At 36.4% G+C, this 25685-nt stretch overlaps 2 protein-coding genes and 2 pseudogenes across 2 annotated transcripts; 3 read left to right on the top strand and 1 right to left on the bottom strand.

The window, feature by feature from the left end:
* The first annotated feature begins 1941 nt into the window (after positions 1-1941).
* Positions 1942-4396, top strand: LOC137712457 (protein NRT1/ PTR FAMILY 2.8-like; annotated as a pseudogene).
* A 2344-nt stretch (positions 4397-6740) lies between these two features.
* On the top strand, positions 6741-9452 carry LOC137712677 (protein NRT1/ PTR FAMILY 2.11-like). Its single transcript, XM_068451807.1, has 4 exons — positions 6741-7033; positions 7133-7350; positions 7447-8009; positions 8380-9452. Exons 1-4 carry the CDS (start codon positions 6949-6951, stop codon positions 9257-9259), a joined length of 1746 nt encoding a protein of 581 aa, XP_068307908.1. The 5' UTR covers positions 6741-6948; the 3' UTR covers positions 9260-9452.
* Positions 9453-13411: 3959 nt separating this feature from the next.
* LOC137712706 (protein NRT1/ PTR FAMILY 2.11-like) lies at positions 13412-16782 on the top strand (annotated as a pseudogene).
* A 105-nt stretch (positions 16783-16887) lies between these two features.
* LOC137712705 (ATPase 11, plasma membrane-type-like) lies at positions 16888-23112 on the bottom strand. The gene is made up of 22 exons (XM_068451838.1): positions 22976-23112; positions 22715-22812; positions 22492-22611; positions 22284-22382; positions 22041-22178; positions 21682-21816; positions 21388-21567; positions 21091-21297; positions 20886-21005; positions 20684-20803; positions 20395-20517; positions 20209-20313; positions 19976-20120; positions 19314-19478; positions 18934-19172; positions 18802-18834; positions 18590-18671; positions 18210-18370; positions 17865-18050; positions 17601-17783; positions 17323-17501; positions 16888-17235 (listed from the first exon to the last, which is right to left on the bottom strand). The coding sequence occupies exons 2-22, from the start codon at positions 22766-22768 to the stop codon at positions 17139-17141; spliced, it is 2871 nt and encodes a 956-aa protein (XP_068307939.1). The 5' UTR covers positions 22769-22812; positions 22976-23112; the 3' UTR covers positions 16888-17138.
* Between the last annotated feature and the right edge of the window lie 2573 nt (positions 23113-25685).

Genomic DNA, 25685 nt, shown 5'->3' with positions numbered 1-25685 from the left:
ACAAGAGTCCAAATCCTATCCAACAGAATTGTCTAAAAAATATTTTGTATGATATAGTTAGTTAGTTTAGGTGATTTACACAAACAATTTATATAAAATCTTAAGATGTGTTTTCCCCCTAGCGAATAGGAACGAGGATTAACCAAAATTTTGTGAATCTCTTTATTCATTTGTAGATGTGTACTTTGATAACGGGGATTTTATTTCTCTGTCTATCTTTACGAAAATGGAGGACAACCATGGTTGTAGTGGATATAAATGTTTTCAGTTAGTGGTTTGGTGTATTGTATGAGCTCCAACTTTTTTTTTTCTAATATTAGTACGAGGCCCTTTTATAAGAAATTCTGATTCCATCGCTGTTCTCTCTACATTAGAAATTCATTCACATTCATAAATATGTGTAATCCGAGATTATATAATTGTTTAGAAACCATAATTAGGATTTCAGATTGAAACTTGAAATTAAGATAAATCTGACAAGCATGACGAAAAGCCATTCCAGGAATGTTTGTATGGGTGAGCTCTAATTCCTTTCAGAGCTCTGCTAAACAAGTTATCAATTCTATTACACTTATGTTTGGGTAAAGAAATTTAAGATTATTAAGGAAATTACAAATGACGGAAATTGAAAGGACGAGATTTTATATTCTAGAATTTGTAATCTTGTTTAGTTAATCTAAAAGAACAATGGAATTGAATACGGAATTTGTTATTTTTAAACTCTCAATCATAGAAATTGAGAAATAACGCATATTTACATGGAATTTAAACTTGGGATTTGGAGGTTCCAAATTCCAAGTTTTTTTTCCACGCGGAAATTCTAAATTTCTATGTTTATGAATCTAAACAAGAGAATTGGTGCCTGTCAAACTTTTACCAAAATTTCATATTTATTTCCCTTATCCAAACATAATGTTAGTCAATAGTGAGAATTAATATGACTATTTTTTTTTTTTTTAATTTCATCATATGTACTTGATATATACAGCGGTTATTAATTTAGCGGCAGTTCAATAATCTTTTTTTTTTTTTTTTCACTTTTCACTTTTTTTCTGAAAACTTGTTTGATATAGTTTTCAGGTTTCTTTAAAATGAACTCTAAAAACTAAAATCAAGCTAAATTTAAAAAACTCACAAAAGTAGCTTTTCTTAATTTGGGTTTTAATTTTCATTTTGTTTAAAAAGTAAAAAACTGAGATGGTCATCAAACAAACTCAACATGATCAAAATGCTACGAGTTTTATTATGGTCATCAAACAAACCGTTAAAAAACTGAAAATCTTTCATTTTAACGTTTGTATTACTTGAAAAGCAAGTTACTCTTTCTTACTAGAATAAATACAGGCCCAAGAGATGACAAATGTTATCATACAATTCTTCAAGCCCTTTCTACTCTATAGCCGTTCCTCCCTCTCTAAATTTATACCACAACATTAAGCTTTTTTTTTTTTTTTTGTGTTTTATTATTTCAATAAATTCGGTAAACAATCGCTAAAAAGCCTAAATCACAGCCAAAGTGATCAGGTAAGTTCTCGTTATGCAACACGTAGGTTTGGCGTTGAATACACAGTTAAGGTTGGGAGAAACTTAAGGCTTAGGATAAGAAGAACATTGCACATGTGTTGTACTGGAGTTTGTTTGGGTACGTAATGAACGTAAACATAGAATCGAAGTCAGTGTTCATAACTCACAAGTCATCACACCCATAACAAGCTGCTCCACATTTCTCTCACCAGTCATCCATTCCCACCATAACTAAGTCAACACTTGAAGACTAAAGTTTCAAATTTTTTACTTAATTAAATTCTAACCGATTTCGTATCTTGGGCTGAGTCCGGGTAAGCCGATAGAATCAAATCTTAGATACTTATCTATATCCTAATTTTGATTACACTACCTAACTAAGATAAACTAAGCTCTAATAAATAATAAAACAAAAAGATGCAATGTGGTTTCAGAGAAAGTGAGCAGCGAGGGAAAAATAGAGAGAAAGAGAAAGAGGGAGAGATGGAGAATGAGAATGATTCTTCACCATTAGAGCAAGTGCCCCCTCCAAACCCTAAAGGAGGATGGAGAGCTATCAAATACATTCTTGGTACACAATATCATTCATCTTATAATCTTGTATTGAATTTTTTCTTTCATGTGATTTCTGATGGGGTTTTGGTTTGCCATTTCGTTAATTTTATTTCGTTGGTTGATTAATTTGAAGGGAATGAATCGTTCGAGAAGTTGGCTTCGATGAGTTTGATAGCCAACATCACAGTGTACTTGAGTACAAGATACAACTTAAATGGAATATTCGTGGTAAATGTGGTTAATATATGGAATGGTACATCGAATGTTGTAACACTAGCAGGTGCTTTTGTGTCTGATGCTTATCTGGGCAGATTTAGTACCCTCCTCGTTGGATCCATGTCATCTCTCCTGGTAATAATTATGATTCATCTGTCTCTTTTCCAATTAGAAGTTCTGTCTCACTAGATTAATCATCAATTTCATCTAATCCATTATTTGGAATTTCAGTCAAGCATAACTAACATTGAAGTGAAATAATTAACCGATCTCTTATATGCTTAGAAGAATGGGAAATGTGCACACATACAAACCGGCTACAAACTTTCAATATAGAACCAAACCCATTTTATATATGGCTTATCATCTGTTTAGTGTGTCCCATTATCTATTTTATTAAACGTTTGTAACTAGTTCTATTTATGCATATTTCGCTATAACAATTCAATTGTGCATTGTAATTATTTCTCATGCCTGTCCCCTGCATATATATTCTCCATCTTCTTAGGTTTTTCCTTTTGGTAGTACAGTATCATGTAATCCAGGAAAATGATGATTTTGTACGCATGGTTGCAAATTTTTCTTTACACTTTATCATTTTATTTCAGGGTATGGGAGCCATGACCCTTACTGCATCTATAGATAAGTTAAGACCCTCCACCTGCAAAGACACCCAACATTGCCCTCAGCCCCAACCTTGGCAGCTGGCCTTCCTCTACATTGCTCTTCTACTGCTCTCCCTAGGAGCAGGTTGCATCAGGCCCTGCAACATTGCCTTTGGTGCTGACCAATTTGACACCAGGACAGCGAAAGGAATGGCGCAACTCCAAAGCTTTTTCAATTGGTGGTATTTCTCTTTCACACTGGCTCTAGTTGTGGCCCTCACCGGAGTTGTGTACATCCAGACCAATATCAGTTGGGTCATAGGGTTTGTCATTCCCACTGCCTGCCTTGCTTCCTCTATCACCATTTTCTTGGTCGGCCGCCACACTTACATTTACTTGAAGCCTCAAGGGAGCATTTTTTTGGACATAGCCAAGGTCATCACAGCTGCCTGTCGAAAATCAAGAGTTACGGTTTCACTGGCTTCTGAGCACTCATTTTATGATCCTCCACTGAAAAATGCATCTGATCAGTCATATACGATCTTGAAGCTCCCTCACACTAATCGCTTCAGGTTCCTTGACAGAGCTGCTATAATAACTAACCCGAATGAATTGGACAATCAAGGCAAGCCTAGGAGCAGTTGGAGGCTGTGTAGCCTCCAACAAGTTGAACAACTGAAGTGCTTAGTGGCAATTCTTCCAGTTTGGGTTACAGCAATCGGGACTTTCATGTGCATGGACCAACATAACACTTTCGGGGTCTTACAAATATTGCAAACGGACAGATCCATGGGACCGCATTTCAAATTCGCACCCGGATGGATGAATATCATAGCAATGCTTGCACTCGCAACGTGGATCTTCATCTACGAGCAAATTTACCTCCCGCTGGCCCAAAGAAGGAGCGGTAGGGACAAAAGACTGACGATGCAACAGAGGATCAACACTGGCATTGTGCTGTCCATTCTGTCCATGTTGGTATCTGGGATCGTTGAAGAGCACCGTCGGAAAACTGCTTTGAAACACGGATCATTCATTTCATCCGTGAGCTTTGGCCTACTCTTGCCACAGTTTGTCTTATCAGGGTTGACCGAGGCCTTTGCGGCTGTTTCCATAATGGAGTTTTTCACCATGCAAATGCCGGAGAGTATGAGGACTATTGCCGGGGAGTCTTCTTCCTCAGCTTATCGGTTTCGAGTTATCTTGGCTCTTTGATAGTCAATATAGTCCACAAGGCAACCCAAAAGAAGGGGGAAACGCCCTGGCTCGGCGGTCATGACCTTAACAAGAATAAGCTGGACTACTACTACTACATCATTGCTGGCCTCGGAGTTGTTAACCTTGCGTATTTCAATTTCTTTGCTCGACATTACGTAACGGTTGGAAGGTTTGGAAAAGGGAGAAGGGAGATGCAGCCGGAGAATCCGAGTGGCTCAAGAGACCTGGTGGAACGTGAATCGACGGATGAGGAGAAGGGGTTGGGAACTCATGCATAGATGGAGATGGACACATATAATTATGTTATTTGTGCTATTTTTTTTGTTAAGAATTTCGTACGTGGAAATGGATATAATTTATTGATGCTATTCTGTTTTTGAAAGTATATACATAAAATTAGACAGTACTAGAGAGAGCTGACTAGGGAGGGTTGGAGACACATGACATTACTTGGCCCTCATTCTTTTTTCTTTGATACAATCAATTGTTGCACTGTCTTGTGTTGTCACCAATACTCTAATTCTACAACACGTGTACTTATTTATTAAAACTATATAGTTCATGAAATATCAATCATATCGTTCATTTATATTATAACACGTGAATTAATTAATAACATCACGTAATAGATTCATTGTCACACTCAAAAACCTTCACGTTTTTAACATGCAAATCATTTGTTTATTTAACACTCAAAAACAAGTTCCAGATAAAAATGTCAATCAAGACAAATAGTAGTATGAACGCATCATATGTGTCTAGCTCATGTCCAGTTGCAAAGATGTAACGGAAACCACACACTTGTGGCTAGTGCAGTCAAAAACCAATTTCATCCTTTCATTTCATTGATGGATTATTTGATTTCTAACACGGATAGCCCACGCTTCACAAACTTAATTTGTTATTATATTCAAGTGTGGGGTGGGTGGATAGAAGTTTCAAGGCTTCAGATAAGAGTGTATTGAATATATATGCACGCTTCTTATTGTGTCCCTTTCAAGGAGTACGATTCTTTCTTCTCTTTTTTTTCCTTCCCTCCCCTTCTCTCTTATTTGAATGGTCACAATTAAACCACGTCATCATTTTTATAGAAATACAAAGATAAAATAGACAATGTAAGAGAGGAAGGGAGAGAATCATAGTGCATTCTCAAATCCCAATCCCACCAAATTAACTCAATTGCCAATGCCGAAACTCTTACCACCCTACTCCGTTCTCTTTTCATCTCCTCCTCTTACATTCTCTATTTTGTCTTTATATTTCTATAAAAAAAATAATTAATATTAGATGTTGATGTGGCTTAATCGTAACCATTCAAATCGGAAGAGAGGAAAGAGAAAGGAAAAAAAAAAAGAGAAAAGAATCCTACTCTCTTGAGAATTGAACTTGAAATTGAATTTGGGGTTTGCTGCAGCCTACATGTCTACTTTTGTATTTTTATTTTAACTAATGATTGTCCGTTTGATTTTTTATATAAAGTAACCTAACCTAAGATGATGTCGTTCTGACCAGGTAATATTTTTTAAAAATAATAATAAGAAAGAACAACTCCTCTATGAAGGATTTTATCAAGCGGTTGAAGGAGTATGTACGAATGATATTTCCAACCTTTAAAAGAGCAGCATTCAAATCATCCATAAAAATTCAGCAAAGTTGGTAGGGTCAGCTAGCTGCCCTTGCCGCTTAATGGGCCTGCTGATTTTCTAGTATGTATTATTCTTTCTTTAGGTAAAAAACTTGTAAGAAAAGAGTGTAATAAATCATATAACCTAATTCAAAAAGAAAATAAGTCGTTGTAGGAAACAAATCCTATTTACACGTAATTATTACATTACTCAGGTCAACACCAACTACAATGAAAGTCGACTCATATTTCTGCGTAAGGTTTAAGTAAAAATCTGTTGTCAAAGAGATTGAGTTAAAAATCGCAAAACCTTTTCGTAACGCATATTATTTTTCCTCGTAGAAACATAAATCTTTTCTCTTCATGCTTTTCTACTTCATTGAACATACAAGAAAATACATGTTAACTGTTACACATGAATCATACAAATTGACAAGAGTGTGACTGAGAGTGACCTGAGTTTGGCTTCTTCCTGCAATGAGCTTGGTTGAGAATTCACACATTAATCTGTAAGGACGCATTCACATGAGCAGACAGAGAAAAACGAAAGGCTGGAAATCAAGCACACCAGAACAGAGTTCAAATTCTCAACGTCATCGCCCTTACAAATAATACTTGCTTAAATAAGTTAAGGTCTCGCCTCAAAAATTAATTGGTAATAGGGTAAGTGACTCAACTCTTTATTAGTTATAAGCTTTTGCAAGATTAATTTGTTAACTCTCTGATGTGAAACGATCTTCACTCACATGTCCTTTCATGAATGACGAATTTTTAAGCCTAATAAGTAAACCATTTTAACCCAATGACCTGGATCACTTGTAGACAATCTTTACATCCTCTCACAATTGCGGCAGTAGAGTCAAGATTGGCTACTCTATAATGCATCCATGGTCCAGTTGTTAACCGACCAAAAAATGTAAGAACCTGACAAATATAATAATTGAGAGAGGGCAGAGTGATGACTCATCCTCCTCCTATCAAGAAGGAGAGTTTAAATATGTGGAAGCTCATTCAGAAATCTATCAATTTATTTAGCAGATTTAGTCGTTCTCTAACGATAGTTATCACCTGCCAATACTTCGATTTTTATACAAAATAAAATAGGCAACGGAGAAAAACCGTTGCCTGAACCCAAAATTGCAGAAGTGACGGCCAGTAGCTGTACAAAGAGAGGAGGGAGAGAAAGTGCTTAAAGTTGCAAGTAGAATGGCGAAGAATTACGAGGAGGCTGTTACAAAAGATGAGTCTGAGATCAAGTACCGTGGCATCAAAGCCATGCCCTTTGTTATAGGTATAAGAAATAGTAGTGAATTAATTAATTTCCGTTTTTTTTTTTGTTTTGTTGAAGATTTTTTTCGTAAGTGCTCAATATGTAAAAATTAAATTGCAGGAAATGAAACCTTTGAGAAGCTAGGAACCATAGGAACTTCATCGAACCTTTTGGTCTATCTGACCACAGTGTTCAACATGAAAAGCATCACAGCTACAACTCTTGTCAATGTCTTCAATGGCACCACCAACTTTGCCACCTTGCCGGGAGCCTTCCTCAGTGACACCTATTTCGGCCGCTACAAAACCCTCGGATTTGCTTCAGTTGCTTCCTTCTTGGTATAATTCTGGTTGCACTAATTTCCATTACATGAAAAAATTGCAACTAGAACTACGTCTGATTGTTTTTTCGTCGCAACGGATTATTTTCTGTAGGGGATGCTCATACTAACCCTAACAGCGGCGGTTGCAAATCTGCATCCTCCAAGCTGTGAAGCAGATGGAAAAAGTGGCCCATGCATTGGTCCAACACCATGGCAAATGGCGTTTTTACTAAGCGGACTCGGTCTACTAGTTGTCGGAGCTGGTGGCATTAGGCCTTGTAACTTAGCCTTTGGTGCAGACCAATTTGATCCCAATACTGAATCAGGGAAGAAGGCTACCAACAGCTTTTTCAACTGGTACTACTTCACCTTCACTTTTGCCATGATGGTTTCTTTGACAATCATCGTCTACGTGCAATCGAACGTGAGCTGGGCTTGGGGGTTGGGAATTCCTACGTTTCTCATGTTCTTGTCATGTGCACTATTCTTCATGGGTACAAAAATTTATATGATAGTGAAACCAGATGGTAGTCCATTCACAACTGCAGTGAGGGTCACAGTTGCTGCAGTCAAGAAGAGAGGACTGCAATTACCGGAGCAACCAGGGATTTCACTTTTTAACTACGTCCCGAAAAGCTCTATCAACTCCAAGATTCCTTACACTGATCAATTCAGGTAACTTAACTATAATGACTCATTAGTTGCTTTAGATTTCCTCTTGATTAGAATGTCTTGTTCCCTTTTAATTTTTACTTGAAAATTTTTAGTAAAGTTTGTGAATTTACAGTACCAAATACATTGTTGATATTCACTTTGTATTTGATAATATCAACAATCCCTTAAGTATTGTAGATTGATATCTGTAGCAATCAATCCTTTCCTTTACAACTCGGCCTGTCAACCAAGACAAGACAATGATTTGATACAATAATTGAATCAGCATCAGCCTCATCATAAAGTCTTTATCTGGATCAGCCCCATAGTCAAACCAATTCATAATTGACATATTTGACTAACCAAAAAGTTAACACTACTAATTTTCCAGAATCCTTAACAAAGCTGCAATCATGACCAATGAAGACAAAATCAACCCGGATGGGTCAGCAGCAAATCCATGGGGACTTTGCAGTATGCAGCAAGTGGAAGAAATTAAGTGCTTGGTGAGAGTGGTTCCCATTTGGATCTCACAAGTTATATACTATGTTACCCATGTGCAACAACAAACTTATACAGTCTTCCAAGCACTGCAATCCGACAGGCACCTTGGCAACACCGGCTTCAAGATCCCCGCTGCGTCTTACACAATATTCACCATGCTTGCCCTCACACTCTGGATACCAATCTATGACAGACTCTTAGTCCCAAAATTGAGAAAAATTACAGGAAAAGAAGGGGGCATCACAGTACTACAAAAGATGGGCATTGGCATGGTTCTTGCTATAATAACCATGCTAGTGTCTGGCCTAGTTGAAGAGAAGAGAAGAAGCTTGGCTCTCTCTAATCCCATTGGAATGGAGGAAAGAAGGGGTGCAATTTCTTCGATGTCCGGATTTTGGTTCGTCCCTCAGTTGTCACTAATCGGACTTTCTGAGGCTTGCACAGTAATTGGCCAAGTGGAGTTTTATTACAAGCAATTCCCAGAAAACATGAGAAGCATTGGGGGTTCATTTTTGTTTGTAGGGATGGCAATGTCCAATTACCTGAGTAGTTTTTTGGTGTCCATAGTTCACCATACCAGTGATTGGCTGCCTGAAGATCTTAACAAGGGGAGATTGGATTACTTTTATTATGTGGTGGTTGTATTGGAGGTTTTGAATCTTGTCTATTTCGTAGTACTTGCTAGGTGGTTTAAGTACAAAGGAAGTGGTGGAAGTGCCTCAGAAATTGGGATGGAGAATATGCAATCTGAGAAACATCTTGTTTGATAGACTAAGATCAAACGTAGCCAGCTAGCTACAAAATCGTGGTCTCGATTAGGGAAATCATGCAAGAAACAAGTGCAAAATTTTTTCTGTTACAATTTTACTTTACTCCTCTTATGTACGGTTATTTTAAAGGAGCATGAATTTGGTTGCACGCAAAAATTTCTTACAGTATACCAAAAGAAAATTTTACAATTGCAACACGTGTTTGCTGTTTTGGTATAATGAGGTTGATCAGAATCACAAGAGATCAAATAATTAAGCTGTCTCCATCTCCAAGTCCAAAACGCAAACCAAGAGAGCAACTCCATTTTTGAAGAAAATGAAAGCTCAATGCCGATCATCCAGTGCACATATACCACAAGTGGGAAATATGGACTAATAATTCAAGCTACAAATATACATATATATATATATATTATTTATAAATATCTGGCTAACAAAAAGAAAGGGAAACCATATTGCATGACGCAACAGTTGACCAATGTCACTCATCCCTATGGTTTTAGAAAATGGAGTTTTAACGAAAAGTTCACGGTAGGTACTGTTCAATTTAACGAAAAATCATATTTTTATACTAAAAAATCAAATCTGGTAATATTCACTTTATTCTTTATTTTGTCTTTATCGTTAAAGCTCAAAGTTTTCAAGCCTTTTTCATTAGTTTTCCTTTTAGAAAATCGAAAGGATATGAGAATTCAACATCTACATCGAAATATTATCATTAAAGTTCAAAATCTAGAGTTAGTTGAAGTGGTAGGTGACAAATTTTGTATGGTGAGCACGGTTCATCACCAAATTAATCTATTATTATTAGGTGTTAGATTTTATTGATCTCGATAATATTAGAGATGAAAACTCGCATTTTATCGTACGGTTGATGTGGGATCCACTTCTTCAGCAGTATGATGATCAAATATGAGCATATTGTGAGGAACTTTCTGATAATTAAGATTCTAGATTCGCATAATTAAAGATTGTAGCATTAAAGGCCTATTCGGAAACGACTCGAGAAGAGTCATCGATAGAATTATTTTTGGAAAGAATTATCTACCATGTGCTTGTACGTAAGTGATTCCATGAACTCACAAAAATGATTTTGCCCTCCTAAAATCATTTTCCTAACGGATCCTAAAAGTATCTTCTACGTAACCACTAACAAACATATAGGATATGAAGATCAAAATAAAAGGGTAATACTACATGCACCAAAATTTTAAACTAAATTTGCAAATAAAATGATGTATTACTAATATAAAATAAACACGTTAATCAACACTTAAGTAATAATCTAATCATCAACGTCCACATCAATTGTTTTACAAAATTTAGTTTAAATATTTATCCCACTGCTTTTCTATTCTTATAATATTAGAATTTGTTGAAAGAAACAATTTTCTTTCTAATTTTTCCATTTAAACGAATAGAAGAGAATCGGAACAAGCTCTCCAATTCCAATGAAAATTTTGTGGTTTTAACTTTTAAGTCACTTAGTATTATAGTATATGATATTCTTCTTCATTGTAAGTAAGAAGTCTTTAGTTCGAATCTCGTAATCGCGAGTTTGCAGCCAATTTATTCCTTCAGCCTCTTAGTATAAATATATTGATGAATAAAAAAAAATTGTGAAGTGCTGATTTAGTCCATGAACTATCACCTCCGTGAAAATTAGGTCCCTGAATTATTTTTTTAGTAAAATAAGTCTCTAAATTCATTACAAATTGCTAATTTCATCCCTACTATTATAATCAAAGCTATTTTATCCAATTTTTCAACTTAAATCATTTGACACACTTTAGAGTGCAGTATCGTCCTTTTCTCACCTATAAACCCCTACCATTTCATACAGGTTGCGAATTTAATGTATAATTTACGCTCCAAAGGCAACTCAATGCACTATTTCTTTATGATAACATTATCAATCTACCCTTCAATGTGTATAACATGCAAGTAACGTGACTTAAATTGACGAAAATTTGAATATAGTAGCTTCGAATATAATATTAGGGATGTGATTAGTAGATTTTTATAAATCAATGACTGGTTTTTCTTAAAAAAATAGTTTAGAGACCTAATTTCACTCAGACTCAGGTGATAATTCAGGGACTAAATTGGCAGCTCACTAGTTTCAAACTATTTTTTTCAATTAAAAACATCTGCACAATTCCAATATTGTTTGATGTTTCCCGCTACATTCTCATCTTTATGCCTTGAATATTCTTTGCAGGCTGCACTTATGACTTATCAAATCATAATAAGCTTGAATTATTGGATAAGAGAGAAATTTGAAATTTTCGTAATCTCTAGATACAGTCAGTTAATTTCCATCTTTATTATTTCGAAATATTCGGATTTAGAAATTTTTCAATTGGAATTTTTTGGTCGGGATCAGAATTTTCAATTCAACATGCACGATTGCACCCCAAGAGAGATGGAGAGTCAAAAGAACAAAGATGACACTTTCATTTATTTTTTTCGCAGATATTTATCATGTTCAATCAACTCAAGAATTAAATAGTAGATCTGTCAGGCAATATATTCTAAGTTGTTGAATGAAAAAGACATAGTTACCTCTTTGTACTCGACCTGCGAGCCATGTAATAGTTTTTAGGGTCAACAAGATCATCGCAAAAATAGTGGTTTAATGGATTGTTAGATGTTTTGTAATGTAAACCAAGACATTAATTTCCAATCATGATAGTACAATTGCAGCTAGCTTCCCTTCTATTTTACTATCATTTACAATTAGGGTTATAGGGTTGGAAACAAGTACGATAAATTGAAATTAGGGTTACAGACAATTGCTTGCACCCAATAAAACAGAAGACTAGTGAAACACCAAAGTGTCACTACTACAGGGTCTAAGTACTCTTGGGGTTTCATGATCAGTGACAGTGAGTCGGTGCCTCCTGCGCCCACAATCCTTGTCGTGAAATTCTAGCATACAGCCGCGGTATACGGCAGCCTCTTATAGGGGTCGGCCCTATCTGTAGAGGTCTGCATGCAGTGTTGTGGTTCAAATTTGTCTTTGGCGATAATCAAACCTAAGACCTCTCACTTACAAGTAAAGAAGAATATCACTAGACCGTAGTACTAAGTGGCTGCATACAGTGTTACACTAAGAACACATTGAAAAAATTACGAAGAAACTATCACACGAACCCGTAATTACCGTGGAAGGAATGACTAAAAATAAAAAATAAGATCTTGGTTTGGGAGATGTTTATAAAATTTCCTTACCTTTTATCATTGAAATTGTAGGAAATTCCAATGTATGCATTCATCAAAACGTAAGCAACTTCTCCTCAACTAAGCTTTTTTTTTTTCTTTTCCTAACTTTGTCGAATCTTGTTGGGTTCTACTTTTTTATGAAATTGAGGTTCCACCATAAAATCAATTGGTAATATGGGGAGTAGTCCAAGACCATATAAGCACATAGCAAACATTATCCCTCACCGATGTGGGACAACTCTCAACACTCTTTCCTGCAACGGTACACGATGGGGTTGAAGCCAAGGATTAGTAGAAACCACTGGAATGAGCCTTCTCGTACTACATCTTCTATTTTCCTTTTTGAGGGGATTTACTATATCGCATGTGAAAATAAAAGTTTGGCATCGCAATATTCTTTATTCAAAGTTAACCGATTTCAACAACACAGGAAGAAAAATTAAGGGATTAGATGTAGCAATAATCCAGCATTACATATACATTGTGTATGATATTTATAGAAGTTTCTTTCTTTCAAGATTTAATTTTGAGACTAATATTCGATTTAACCATACCATATATAGATTAGCTAGTGGACTTAGAGTCACATAACGACTTGTTGGTCCAACAAATCTCAGAAAGCATATGTAAATACTGCTCAAATCGGGATAACTGCCAAAGACAGACAGGACACTTACTCAATCGATTAATCCGGTAAAATACAAACTAGTCGTGATAGGTAGCTCGGCTGCATGTGGTAGAGCTGCTCGACTAGTGTAGTTCTAGCTCGAATGAGACTAGCGTAGTGTCGGATGAGACCAAATACACTAAATCTCTTAATACGGTGAGAAGTCTCTTAATATGATGAGAAGTGCTATGTGAATGACGTAGTCAAGTTTTCTTCCCCCATTATATAGTTCGTTTTGATTCCTTTTTTCTTAAAACATGAGAGCAATCATGGAAAACAATGAGATAGATAGCCTGGAGAAGAATAAGAGAGGTTCTACAGGTGAAGAACCAATTATATACAGAGGATGGAAAGCAATGCCATTTGTCATAGGTGAGTGCAACTTTTTGCTCTCTTTTTGTTTCATGCTCTTCCCATCAGATTAATTTCCTTTTCTCTTCTGTTTAATCATGAATTTATCTTCTTTTTTTTCACTTATTTTTGAGCAATCCATCTGCATAAAATTCCAGGAAATGAAACATTTGAGTAGCTAGGAGCCATTGGGACCTTGGCCAACCTCTTGGTCTATCTTACTAGTGTATTCAACCTGAAGAGAATTACAGCTGCAACTCTTATTACTATCTTCAGTGGCACCACCAACTTTGCAACCTTGCTCGGAGCTTTCGTTACCGACACTTATTTCGGTCGTTACAAGATGTTGGGATTTTCGTCGATCGTTTCTTTTATGGTATTTATAAAACTACCAATTTTTACTTTGATTCATTTTCGTTGTCCAACATACAAATATTAGGGAAATATGCACAAATAGATATTAAATAGTCTATTATAAACCAACGTTGAGTGCCTTTTTATTGTCTATTTAGCGTCCATCTAATTCTAGTTATATTAAACGTTTGTAGCGGTTCTATTAGTGCATATTTTCTCAAAAATTAAGCTTTGATTAATTTCTATTTCAAGGTTTCTTACCTTTTTGACTATTTGGCTCCAAATGTATTTTAACGCTCGGAGCTTGCATTTCCAACACTTAATTATCTCAATCATTATAAAATGCTGAGATATTCGGATATCACTTCCTTTATGGCACTTACAAAACTATTATTTGCTACTTTGGTTCATTTTCAACGCTCAACATATGAAAATTCCAAAAACATACACACAATTAAGCAATAAGCCGTTTCTAAACCATATTTTAGTGTCTCTTGTTGTCTGTTTAACATCCATCCGATTATATATTTGATTAAAAGTTGGTAACTAATTTTTTTTGTTCATATTTCCCCGAAAAATAAGCTTTGATTCATTTTCACTTCCAAAGTTTCTTACCTCATCATGACCCCTTATAACTCATTAGCTCAATATGTGTGTGTGTGTCTTAATCCTATGATTAATTTGCTGCTTTATCTAGGGACTGCTGCTGATGGACTTTACTGCAGTATTCAAGAACTTGCATCCTCCTCAGTGCAAACAAGAAGAGAGAGGAACATGTAAAGGGCCAACAGTTGGTCAAATGGCATTTTTACTAACTGGTTTTGGGATGCTAACAGTAGGAGCTGCAGGCATCAGGCCATGTAACTTGGCATTTGGGGCAGACCAATTCGACCCGAAAACGGAGTCCGGAAAACGAGGAATCAACTGCTTCTTCAACTGGTACATGTTCACCTTCACTTTCGCACAGATGATAGCATTGACCCTCATTTTATATGTCCAGTCAAATGTAAGTTGGGGTCTAGGGTTTGGTATTCCAGCCATTTTAATGTTGATATCATGTGTTCTCTTCTTCATGGGATCAAAAATCTACGTGAAAGTGAATGCCTCTGGTAGTCCAATGAAGAGTGTAGCACAGGTCGTGGCGGTTTCCTTGCGAAAAGGCACTTGAAGGCTAAAGAGCCAGAGCAGCCATGGCTCTCCATGTATGTGTACATGCCTCCCAATTCAATCAACTCCAAGCTTCCTTACACAAATCAATTCAGGTAAATTAGTTATAACTTCATGCACTTTATATGCCTTCTTTTTGAAAGAAAGAAACTTAAGTACGCCTGGAATGACATTAATTGTGGTGTTATTCTAAGTTAATCGCGCACTGTTAACTTTTCTTGGCAACGGGTGATTGGATTAAAATACAAAGTTAAAGATAATGCACATATCTGGAACAGATTAAAGAACGGACGTCATGTGCATGCACAAAGAATTTCTGCATATACATACATTTTTATCATGTTCTTTGATTGCCTTCTAGGGGTTTCGGTTTTGAGCACGCTCTTGGATTTCAAATTGGTAACTCTTTGAATCAATTCGAAGAGGCGGTTTTAGTTGGCGGTCCATAAACTCTTTGAAGTCTTTGAGTTTGACTCGAAGGATTTCAAATGTGAAATCCACGAGGTAGTATCCCAGGTGTAGGTAAGTTCTTAAGAATCTTATTGTCACTTCTCAGATGCCTTGACAAGGCAGCAATTCTTACGCCGGAAGACAAAATGAACCCGGATGGATCGGCAGCTGATCCGTGGAGACTTTGCAGCATGCAGCAAGTGGAAGAAGTGAAATGCCTGCTGAGAGTGTTACCAATATGGGCAGCAGCCCTCGTATTCCATATTCCCATGTCCAGCAGCAAACCTTTGTTGTCTTCCAAGCTCTTCAATCCAGTCGAAGCCTCGGAAAAACCAGCTTCCAAATCCCGGCTGCATCCTACACAGTCTTCCTGATGCTGGCCATGAGCATATGGATACCAATCTACGACCGCCTTCTTGTCCCATTCCTCCAAAGGCTCACGGGAAAAGAAGGTGGCATCACATTGCTGCAAAGAATTGGAATCGGCATTTTTCTCTCTGTGATCGCCATGCTAGTATCTGGATCTGTAGAAGGACACCGAAGGACTATAGCGCTAACAAAACCAATTCCAGGAATCCAGACAAGGGGTGACATTTCATCCATGTCCGGCTTTTGGCTGGTCCCTCAGCTCACACTAACGGGGCTTGCTGAAGCGTTCACCTCAGTTGGCCAAGTCGAGTTCTACTACAAGCAAGTCCCGGAAAACATGAGAAGCATTGGAGGGTCTATCTACTTTTGTGGACTGGCTGGTTCTAGTTACTTGAGTAGTGCGTTAATTGTCATAGTTCACCGGACTACTGAGGGGGCCGGGACAGGGAATTGGCTGCCGGAAGATCTCAACAAGGGGAGGCTGGATTAGTACTATTACTTGATTGCTGCTCTTGGAGCCATTAGTTTGGGAAACTTTTTAGTGTGTGCAAAGTGGTACAAGTACAAAGGTGATGGGGACAACAATGCCCTTCAAGTTGTAGTGCAGAAATCAAATGAACGTGAGATTTGATGCAAACCTAGATGAGAATGTATATTTCTAACAGATTTCTAAATTACACAAGTGAAAAATAAAACCATCGTCAATTTTATAATAGCATATTTACTTACTTGGAATGAGTATCAAAAGAATCAAAATTATTCTAATCCACGACCACCTGGTGTTTTCTAACACATGTAGTCAAAAAACATGTGCAGTCCACATTACAATCCTATCTAATATGTGCATAACTAGGATTGATTATACTATAGTTGAAATGTTACTCTAATTTTTACTAGAATTGACTTTTTCCTTATTCCAGGTAAGTAAACAAGCTCTTGACGCATTTCAAGAGACCGATTTGTGTAACCTAATCATAAAACCAGGGTAGAACAAACCACAAAGCTAGGTAACTTGTGGGGCTACCGAAACATCGAATGAACGGTTCTGATTAATGGAGAAAATTTTATTTGCGTCCTCTCTTAATCACAAGGAAGAGGGTTAGAGTGAAGAAAAAGGAAGAAAACAGCTGACCGCAGCACTCATTTTACATGCCAAAAACCGAAAAGCAGAGTAGCAAATTTAAAACGACTGTGTACTAGGAGGTTACTCACAACATGCCAAGTACACGTCTTTACTCCCAGCACACAATCATCTTATACAGTATATAAATAGGTAAATACATTATATCTGTCTTAAACTGTGTATGATTGCTGAATTGTGTCGATGTCGAGCCCCTTCAATCTCACCACGGATTCGACGTGACCTTTCAGTGTAGTGAGTTCCCTCAACCTACAAGACGGCAGGAGTCTCGGTTAGAGAACCAACGCAACATGAAGAGACTAAAATCTCATGCTGAAAAGAAAGTTTGCAGCTCACCTTGCAATCTCAGCTCTTCTTTTGGCCTCTTCGGCGATCTGATTGAGTTCTGTGAAATGTGTTCGTTCTGTAAACATCTTGGTGTCCGGTGGCTGCAACCCGTGCAATGTCCTTTGTGCGTGCGCCCATTGAAGCTCACGTTGTTCCTTTCCAAAGTCCTTTTGCCTTGTGAAAGCAACCTAGAAACAAAAAAAAACAAAGAACCCCTCAATAAACAGTTAACAAGAAACTCCCTGATCAAGTAAAACTGGGTAAGCAATCCGGAGTCAATAACGTACCCTCTGTTCAATCAGTAGATCCCACGCCTTCCCGCTCAGAGCATAGCGTATCATGAATTTTATGATATCCAGAGGGATATATGTGACAATATTATAAAGCCATATCACCCCGGCCCAACCCCATCCGATCCCCTTAATGGCAGCAAAACTCCAATTTGCATAGACTGCAATCAAGGTGGCTATCTGCTCAAAAAATAGAAGGTAAGAAATTCAGTTTCCCCTCAAAATGAATATAAAACGAGATGACTGGGAAAAGTGGCTCACCAGCTGAGCTATTATAAAGGCCACCATAAGCAACAATCCAGGTCGCTCAATAAACGACCAACTTCGAGACCGTGTGACAAATATGAGGGCCTGGCTAATAATGCTCACTTGTAGATATATAGCAGAGGCAAGTTTCCGAAAGTCATCATTCGCTGTTTTCTTAAGGGTTGATACCCCAAATGTTCTCTGAAACAATTAGTGGCTGGATATTAATTAACCGTTAACAAAAGATGACAAGTAGCAGCAGCATAAGCAAATTAGCCCCACGAATGCACATTTTATGACTACAAGTGATACATCAGCAACAACCAGAGCATTTTATGCCCGAACAAGACAGAATCTTACTGGGAAGAAGTCTGTTTTGTATGCTGCCCAAAAGAATATCACAGTCATTATTGCCAAGTAGCCTCCGAGCACAATTCCAGTTGCAAAAATCTCGGCCAGCTTCCAGCTATCTGGCAGAGGAGACGGTTTGACTCTGTCCTTTGATATTGTCATGATCGTACCTAAAAGGTCATTCCATTAGTAAATTCTGCGGAAGAAAACACTTAATGGCTATAGAAGAGTGCATGTGTTTTCAGCAACAACATTGACTAAATATCAATAAAAGATGGTGCTAACGAGAGACAAAACAGGACTCAACTAAAACAAAAATTATACAAATGCGTACACAGAGAGAGAGAGAGAGAGAGAGAGATTTTGAACAGGGAAAAGAAAGAACAAACCATCATTGAGGATCGCAATAATAAGCACCATGAAAGGTGGAAAGTCAAACTTCCATAGGAGAGCCAGCAACATGAAACCAAGCTGTCATGAAAAAGAATCAGAAAAGTGAGGCCATACTATTGAATGCTCTAAAAGAAATTTAATTCAAAATTTTATGCAAGATGCCATCTACATGAATCAAACGATTCAAACCAAAGAACCATTAACTTACCACAATACGAATTGTGATGGAAACAGCATATATCTGCCAACCATAAACAAGAATTTGTTACTTATATAGTTCACTGCTGAGGTGGACAATGACTCTTAATCACAAGAATAATATGCCACTTTAGAAGCTTACTGTGTAATTTTTCATCCTCTGGAAGATTGCCCGACTGGTCAAAACAGCACTAATGATGACACTAAGGCCAGGTTCAGTAAGCACAATATCAGAAGCACTGCGAGCAGCATCTGTTGCATCAGCAACAGCTATACCAATATCAGCTTTTTTGAGGGCAGGAGCATCATTGACTCCATCACCAGTCATTCCACAGATATGTTTCCTAGCTTGCAAACGTTTCACAATCTCGTATTTGTGCTCTGTACCAAAACAAAATTAACCCAGTCACTCTAAGTTGGATATGTTCTAGCAGCCAATAGTAAAATCTGAAAACATTTTCTCAAGCATATACTATGGTACGTGCGTGAGCTTTCCCCAAGAATGGTGAGGGAAGAGCATACCTGGGAAAACCCCAGCAAAGCCATCAGCTTTTTCTATCAGCTCGTCAATCGGTAAAGCAATAATTGACTCATCCTTGTCCTGTCCTAGCAAAGCAGATGAAGGGTACATATTGGTTCCCATCCCCAAGCGACGTCCAGTTTCCTTTCCAATCGCCAGTTGATCCCCTGACAATTTGAGCAAGACAGCAACATAAACAAAGAACTAAATACAATCACTTTTTTTTATTGAACTCGGAGGCAGGGTGGCAGGGAACACAACTAATTATACGCTTGCAGTATTAGAGACTCCGGTTAATAACATTATTAATGAAAATTAACAGAACAAACTTCTACCCATTTCTTTCAACACCTATGTCTCTTAAAACAACAAAAACACATTAACCTGTTAATACAACAGCTTCACCATAACCACATATCAAGTAAAGTGTGCACACGCTGCAGTATCCATGACATATCAACCCAAGGATGGTCCAACATTATGCAGAACATCAAGGCATAACTAAATCAGGACCAAAGTATGTTAACTGAAAAGTGAAAACAACGACTTGGATTGCTCATGATTTGTCAAAGATTCAGCAAAGATTTATTAATGCTTCTTCAGATATCCAACAAGAAGAAACAACACTAATTTAACCAACTAAGGCTACTATAAAGAAACATACCAGTAATCATCTTCACATTCACTCCAAGATTTAACGCCCTCCTTATTGTCTCTGCACTGTCATGTCTAGGTGGGTCAAAGAGTGGCATTACACCAACAAATTGCCACGGGGCTCCAGCACTCTCTTTCCTTCCTTCTGGAACTTCCTGCATAAAACAAATGAAATGACTTTAAATAAGAATAAAATTTTAAACTACAACACAAGCCCAAGATAAAGATTAGAGATTCAGTTACCTGGTATGCTACAGCAAGAGATCGTAAACCTCGCTCAGCAAACTTATCAATAACAGCATGAACTCTGCGCTCGATGTCTGACTTATTGCGTGCAAGATTCAAAATCTAAAAAAAAAGCATCTGGGAATTAGTATTTAATCTTGAAAACAAAGGGAGGACAACGACATAAAGTGGAAGGCAATTTACCTGCTCTGGTGCACCTTTGCTAACTCTATGCATTTTACCATCACGATCTAGATAAGTCAATGCAGTTCGTTTATCAGTAGGATTGAAAGGAAGGAAGTGTATTTCTTGAATTCCGGCACGTGCCTTTTAACAAAAATCAAAAGAAATGGGATTTTTAAAAGATAATAATGCATGTATAACAAATATATTTCAGAAACTACTCAACTTCAAAATATGCAGTAAAACACGCCTAAAGAACTTCGGAGCTATGTTTGGAAACGGGCACAATCCAATATAAAGATGTAATCACCTCCTTAGGATCAGCAAGCATCCCAACTATAGCAGTATCTATTGCATCTTGATTCTCCAGTCTGGAGGCTCGAGCTGCCATCAACACAACAGCATCTGGATCCACTCCTTTTGCAAAAACCTACAGATTTAAAGGTCAATCACGCATTTAAACAAGGATTTTTTCATAGAGGAAAAAAAATATTTTATTACAAATAAGCAACCTCGATAAGATTTTTGTCAACAGTAAGCTTATTCAATGTCAGAGTTCCAGTCTTGTCACTGCAAAGAACATCCATGCCTGCCATCTCTTCAATTGCTGTCATTCTCTTTGTAATAGCTCCCTGCAATCATTATTAACAAAACTAATCACATTCCAAAACACCTTATACCACATAGCGCTGTAGCATTACAAGGAATCAAACCAACCTGCTGTGATAATCTATGAGACCCAATAGCCATTGTCACAGACAGAACTGTCGGCATGGCAATTGGAATTCCACCAATGAGAAGCACAAGAAGGTTATCAATTCCAGGACGATATTTTCGGTCTTGAATCGGGTACATGACAATTATCTCTATTACCATCCCCACAGCAATGGAACATATGCAGAAATTCCCAATTGCAGTCAAGACCTAAAAAAATGAAATGAAATCAGAATCAATAAAGTCACAGCCCACAAAGCCCAAAATAAAAGAAAGCCAAAAAAATACTAGTCTCCCTGCCTTTTGGAAATGGCCCACTTGATTCGTGCTATCAACAAGGTGAGCAGCTTTTCCAAAGAAGGTATGGACACCGGTGGCAATGACCACTGCTTCAATCTCTCCTTGTTTGCAAGTAGAACCAGAATACACACCATCCCCAGGGCTTTTCGTCACGGCAAGGGATTCACCTGTAAGTGCAGACTGCAAGCCCAAAATGGAAACTTCAGAAACAGCCAAATTTTTCCAAGATTCGCCATTACATATTATTGTCAACTTCAACATGATAAACAAGACAGCTATAATTGCAGATCAAACCTGGTCAATTTTCAAAGGATCCCCTTCAAGTAGACGAGCATCGGCTGGAACAATGTCACCAAGCTTAATACTAATTATATCACCAGGAACTAGAACCGAAGCATCTTGTTCATTCCACCTTCCATCTCGAAGGACCTTTCAAACATTTCTTTTTGTCAGAAATGAAACCGGCAAAGAAATTGAAACATATATCACAACAGAAAACTAACAGTTGTGCGCACACAATCACATCAGATTGCACTGCATCCAGAATCGATACTATACTAAGGTGAAATTTATGGATTACTCAATTCCATAATATAACACGTACTCCTACAACCTTAATAAAAACTAAAGACAACAAGTTTCCAATCTGATACCTTGGCTTTTGGAGCCAAACGAGCCATGAGTGCTGCTGCAGCATTACCGGCATTGTTTTCCTCAATGAAACTGATTGTGGAATTGATGACGAGCAGGGTCATAATACCCACAAAATCTTGCCAATCCGGTGGCTTACCCTGCACACAGAAAATCATGGTACAGATCAACTAAAAGATAAGAACACAAAAGCACAAGCAGCGGCAAAGAAATAACAACAGCGACCGAAAGAGCCAAGCGGTTACCCCTCCATTTGCAAGAGCAATGGCCATTATAGCGGCAGCTTCCATAACCCATGAGAGAGGATTCCACATAAAACCCAAAAACTTCAAAAATTTGCTCTCCTGAAAGTTTGAAACAGACCCAGAACATGGAATTGTGTGAGCATAGAAGGGTAAGCTTCAAAAACACAAAATAATAAGAAAAAAAGGGCTGTAAGCATGAAAAACTAACCTGCTTTTCTTCAAGCTTGTTGTGCCCAAAAATGGTGAGTCTTTCCTCAGCAGCCTCACTGCTGAGACCCTCTTTGCTACATCTCAGATTCTCAAACACCTCTTCAATGGGTATATTTTCCTGCACTCACCGAGTTCGTACGAAAGGTAAAAACCCAGTAAACAAAACCAAAAACCCAGATAAACAAACCAAAAAAGGCTTCAAATTTCTCAGATCTACATACCAAATCAACAGTTTCCTTCAACACAGCATCCAATACTTCAGGCTTCTCCCCCATCTTTCCCTTCCTCTCCAAAACTGCCTACTCTTTACCTTATATCTCTGCAAAAAACAGTCAGAGATCAGGCGCCATTGAAAACCCACAAGAAAAAACCAACCTTTTTCTCTTGCCTTAAAAAAAAGAACTTTGTTGGCCCCAAAAGAGAGAAATGAACCTTGAAAGATAGAACAAAAAGTGAGAATTTTCAGAGAAATAAAGCAATACCCAGTTGCAAGAACTTGACTTGGATAAGAAATACGATAGGAACCGCAAATGAGAAGGACCCTCCTTCTGGCCACCAAACACACAGGCAGGGACAGAGAAGATGAAAAGAGAGCAAAGAGTGGCAGTCAGTAACAGTCACAGCCTTTTCTACTCTCTCTTTATTATGTTAAATACTTTAAAAAAAAAAATTTTAAAAATTTAACGAAAACCTCAATCACTATTTATTTTAACGAAAAATCATATTTTTATATTAAAAAATTAATTATGATACTATTCATTTTATCTTTTATTTTATCCTTATCGTTAAAAGTTAATATTTTTAAATCTTTTTCATTAGTTTTCCTCAAAAAAAAAAAAACCCTGAAAAATGCATTTCATTCACCTAAAACCTCCGAACTTTTAAACAAAACCGCTGAGAATTTCAAACCACATCATACTTCGAAGCACTTGCAAAATTACTACTTCAAATGCTAAAAGCCCGGTCTGGATATGCTTTTAAATTATTGGAAGTGTTTTTAAACAAAATGTTTTGGGATCACAAAAATACTTGAATTGTTTTCTATTAAAAAAAAATCAATTATGTATACTTCTTACATGAAGTACTTCAAATATTTTTACATAATCTACTTGCATGTTTATAAATAATTGATTTCAAAAATATTTTTATTAAAACACTTTCAATTATTTTAAAAATACTTCTAAACGAGTATAAAAACTTGTAAAACTTTATTTTTGTTAGAACAGACATTGTAACTTTAAATAATAGTAATTTTATCTCTACCTATTTTTATATTATAAGATGACAATTTATAGATGAGGTTACCAACCAAACTCGAAAGCCATTGAATCATGAATTGCATGTTTATTGCACAAAAGATGAAGGCCAACCATGTTTTATTTTTTTATTGTTTTCAATTTTTTTTTACTATGAAAAGATGGTATTAATCTAAAGTTAATTCCAAAATTAACTTTTGTGTCAAGCAGTGGAAAAGTGTTGAAACAGTAACTTTGACCTTTTCACTCACATATGCATTTTTGCTCATCACCATTTAGTGTGGTGTATGCTCATCATGCTATTTATCACCGTTAGATAAGTTTGAATTTTGAGATTTGTACTTATCAACTACAAGAATCTCGAAATTCAAATTTATCTAATGATGAGCATACATCACACTAAGTGGTGGTGAGCAAAAATACTCCCTGGTGATTAGAATTTAAAATGAAAAGGATTTTTGCTATTATTCATATCTAAATACTTACGCCTCCTGTTAGTATTGGATGTCTATTATTCATATCTAAATACTAATCCATACCTAAACCCAAATCAAACGGGAGCAAGAATTTTTGCTAAATTGCGATTTTTTTATTAAATGTAAAATCGTGATTAAAACCCGTTATTCTCTCATTTTCTTTACTCGTGGTCAAAATTATAAGTGGACAATTTTAGTTGTAGTTACTAAAGGATCTTTTAGTTGTAGTTACTAGAGGGTCACACCTTATTTGTGTGTAACGTAACAAACAAGAATTTTTTATTTTTTTTAACAAAAGAATTTTTTATTTTTTTTAACAAAAGAATTTTTTTGTTTGTTAAGTAAAAAAAAAAAAAAATTATTTGTTACGTTACGCACACACATAAGGCGTGTGTGATTTTAACTGACTGCAAACACTTTTAGATAAAATTATTTAGGAACCAATCCTCAAAAAAATTGCAAGTTGATCATGGAGAGGCATTTTCAAGTGTGTTTGAAATCCAAAATTATTTTATCTGAAAATGCTTTAAGTAATTGAAAACACATAACAAACGAGCCTTATAAGTCACTCCTTCATCGTTATTAAGAGCAATGCTTTTAGAATGATTGAAATCGTTTTTTGTGAAATTAATTTTGAGTCCCAAAAGTACTTTAAAGTTTTTTGGAAGAAATATCAGATATATATTTCTTGCAATAAGTACTTAAATTATTTTTCCAGATTCACTTAAATTTTTACTAAAAATTAATTTCAAAAATATTTTTATAAAAAATGTTTTTAGTCGTTTTAAACCAGTCCTAAAAAAGTTCTATAAAGTAGAAATAAAAAATCTCTTTGACATGTATATCTCATAGAGTCGTCTTTAGATATACTACTTTAGTCGATAAGAAAAACAAATGAAAAAGAGAAAACAAAGAGATCACAAACAGAGAAAAGTCGATAAGAAGACGGAATGGTGACGCAAAAGGAGGAGAAGATGGAAAGCAAAGTCATCACACACTCTCATGACCTTTTCGACGCCCAACTTTGAATAAATATCGAGACTAAAAAAAGAAAAGTCACCTTTTTCTTGTTTCTTGTAAGTTACTAACATTCATGCACGAACGTGAAAGTCATTTTTTTCTTGTTTCTTATAAGTTTATTAACCTAGATGGAAATGAATAATAAATACATTTAATGAAAGTGGTTTTTTAACTAATCAAAATAGCTGAATCCATGTTAATAAAAACAGTCTTTCAATTTTCATCTACATTTTATTGAATTTACATTAAGATTAGAAAAAATAATATTTAATAAACAACTGAATGTTATCCCATTGTAAGGCTAAGACCACTCATATCCTTAGTGTTGATAACATCGTTTATTAAAAAAATGATTATTTGACAATTAATTGAATCACATTATTATACGCGTACAAGAAACTTTTTTATAACTGGCACTACACACCTCTTAAGTGTTTAAA

This window comes from Pyrus communis, chromosome 13, assembly GCF_963583255.1.
Source record: "Pyrus communis chromosome 13, drPyrComm1.1, whole genome shotgun sequence".
Classification (NCBI taxonomy): domain Eukaryota; kingdom Viridiplantae; phylum Streptophyta; class Magnoliopsida; order Rosales; family Rosaceae; genus Pyrus; species Pyrus communis.
This window is presented reverse-complemented; position numbering and strand designations above follow the sequence as displayed.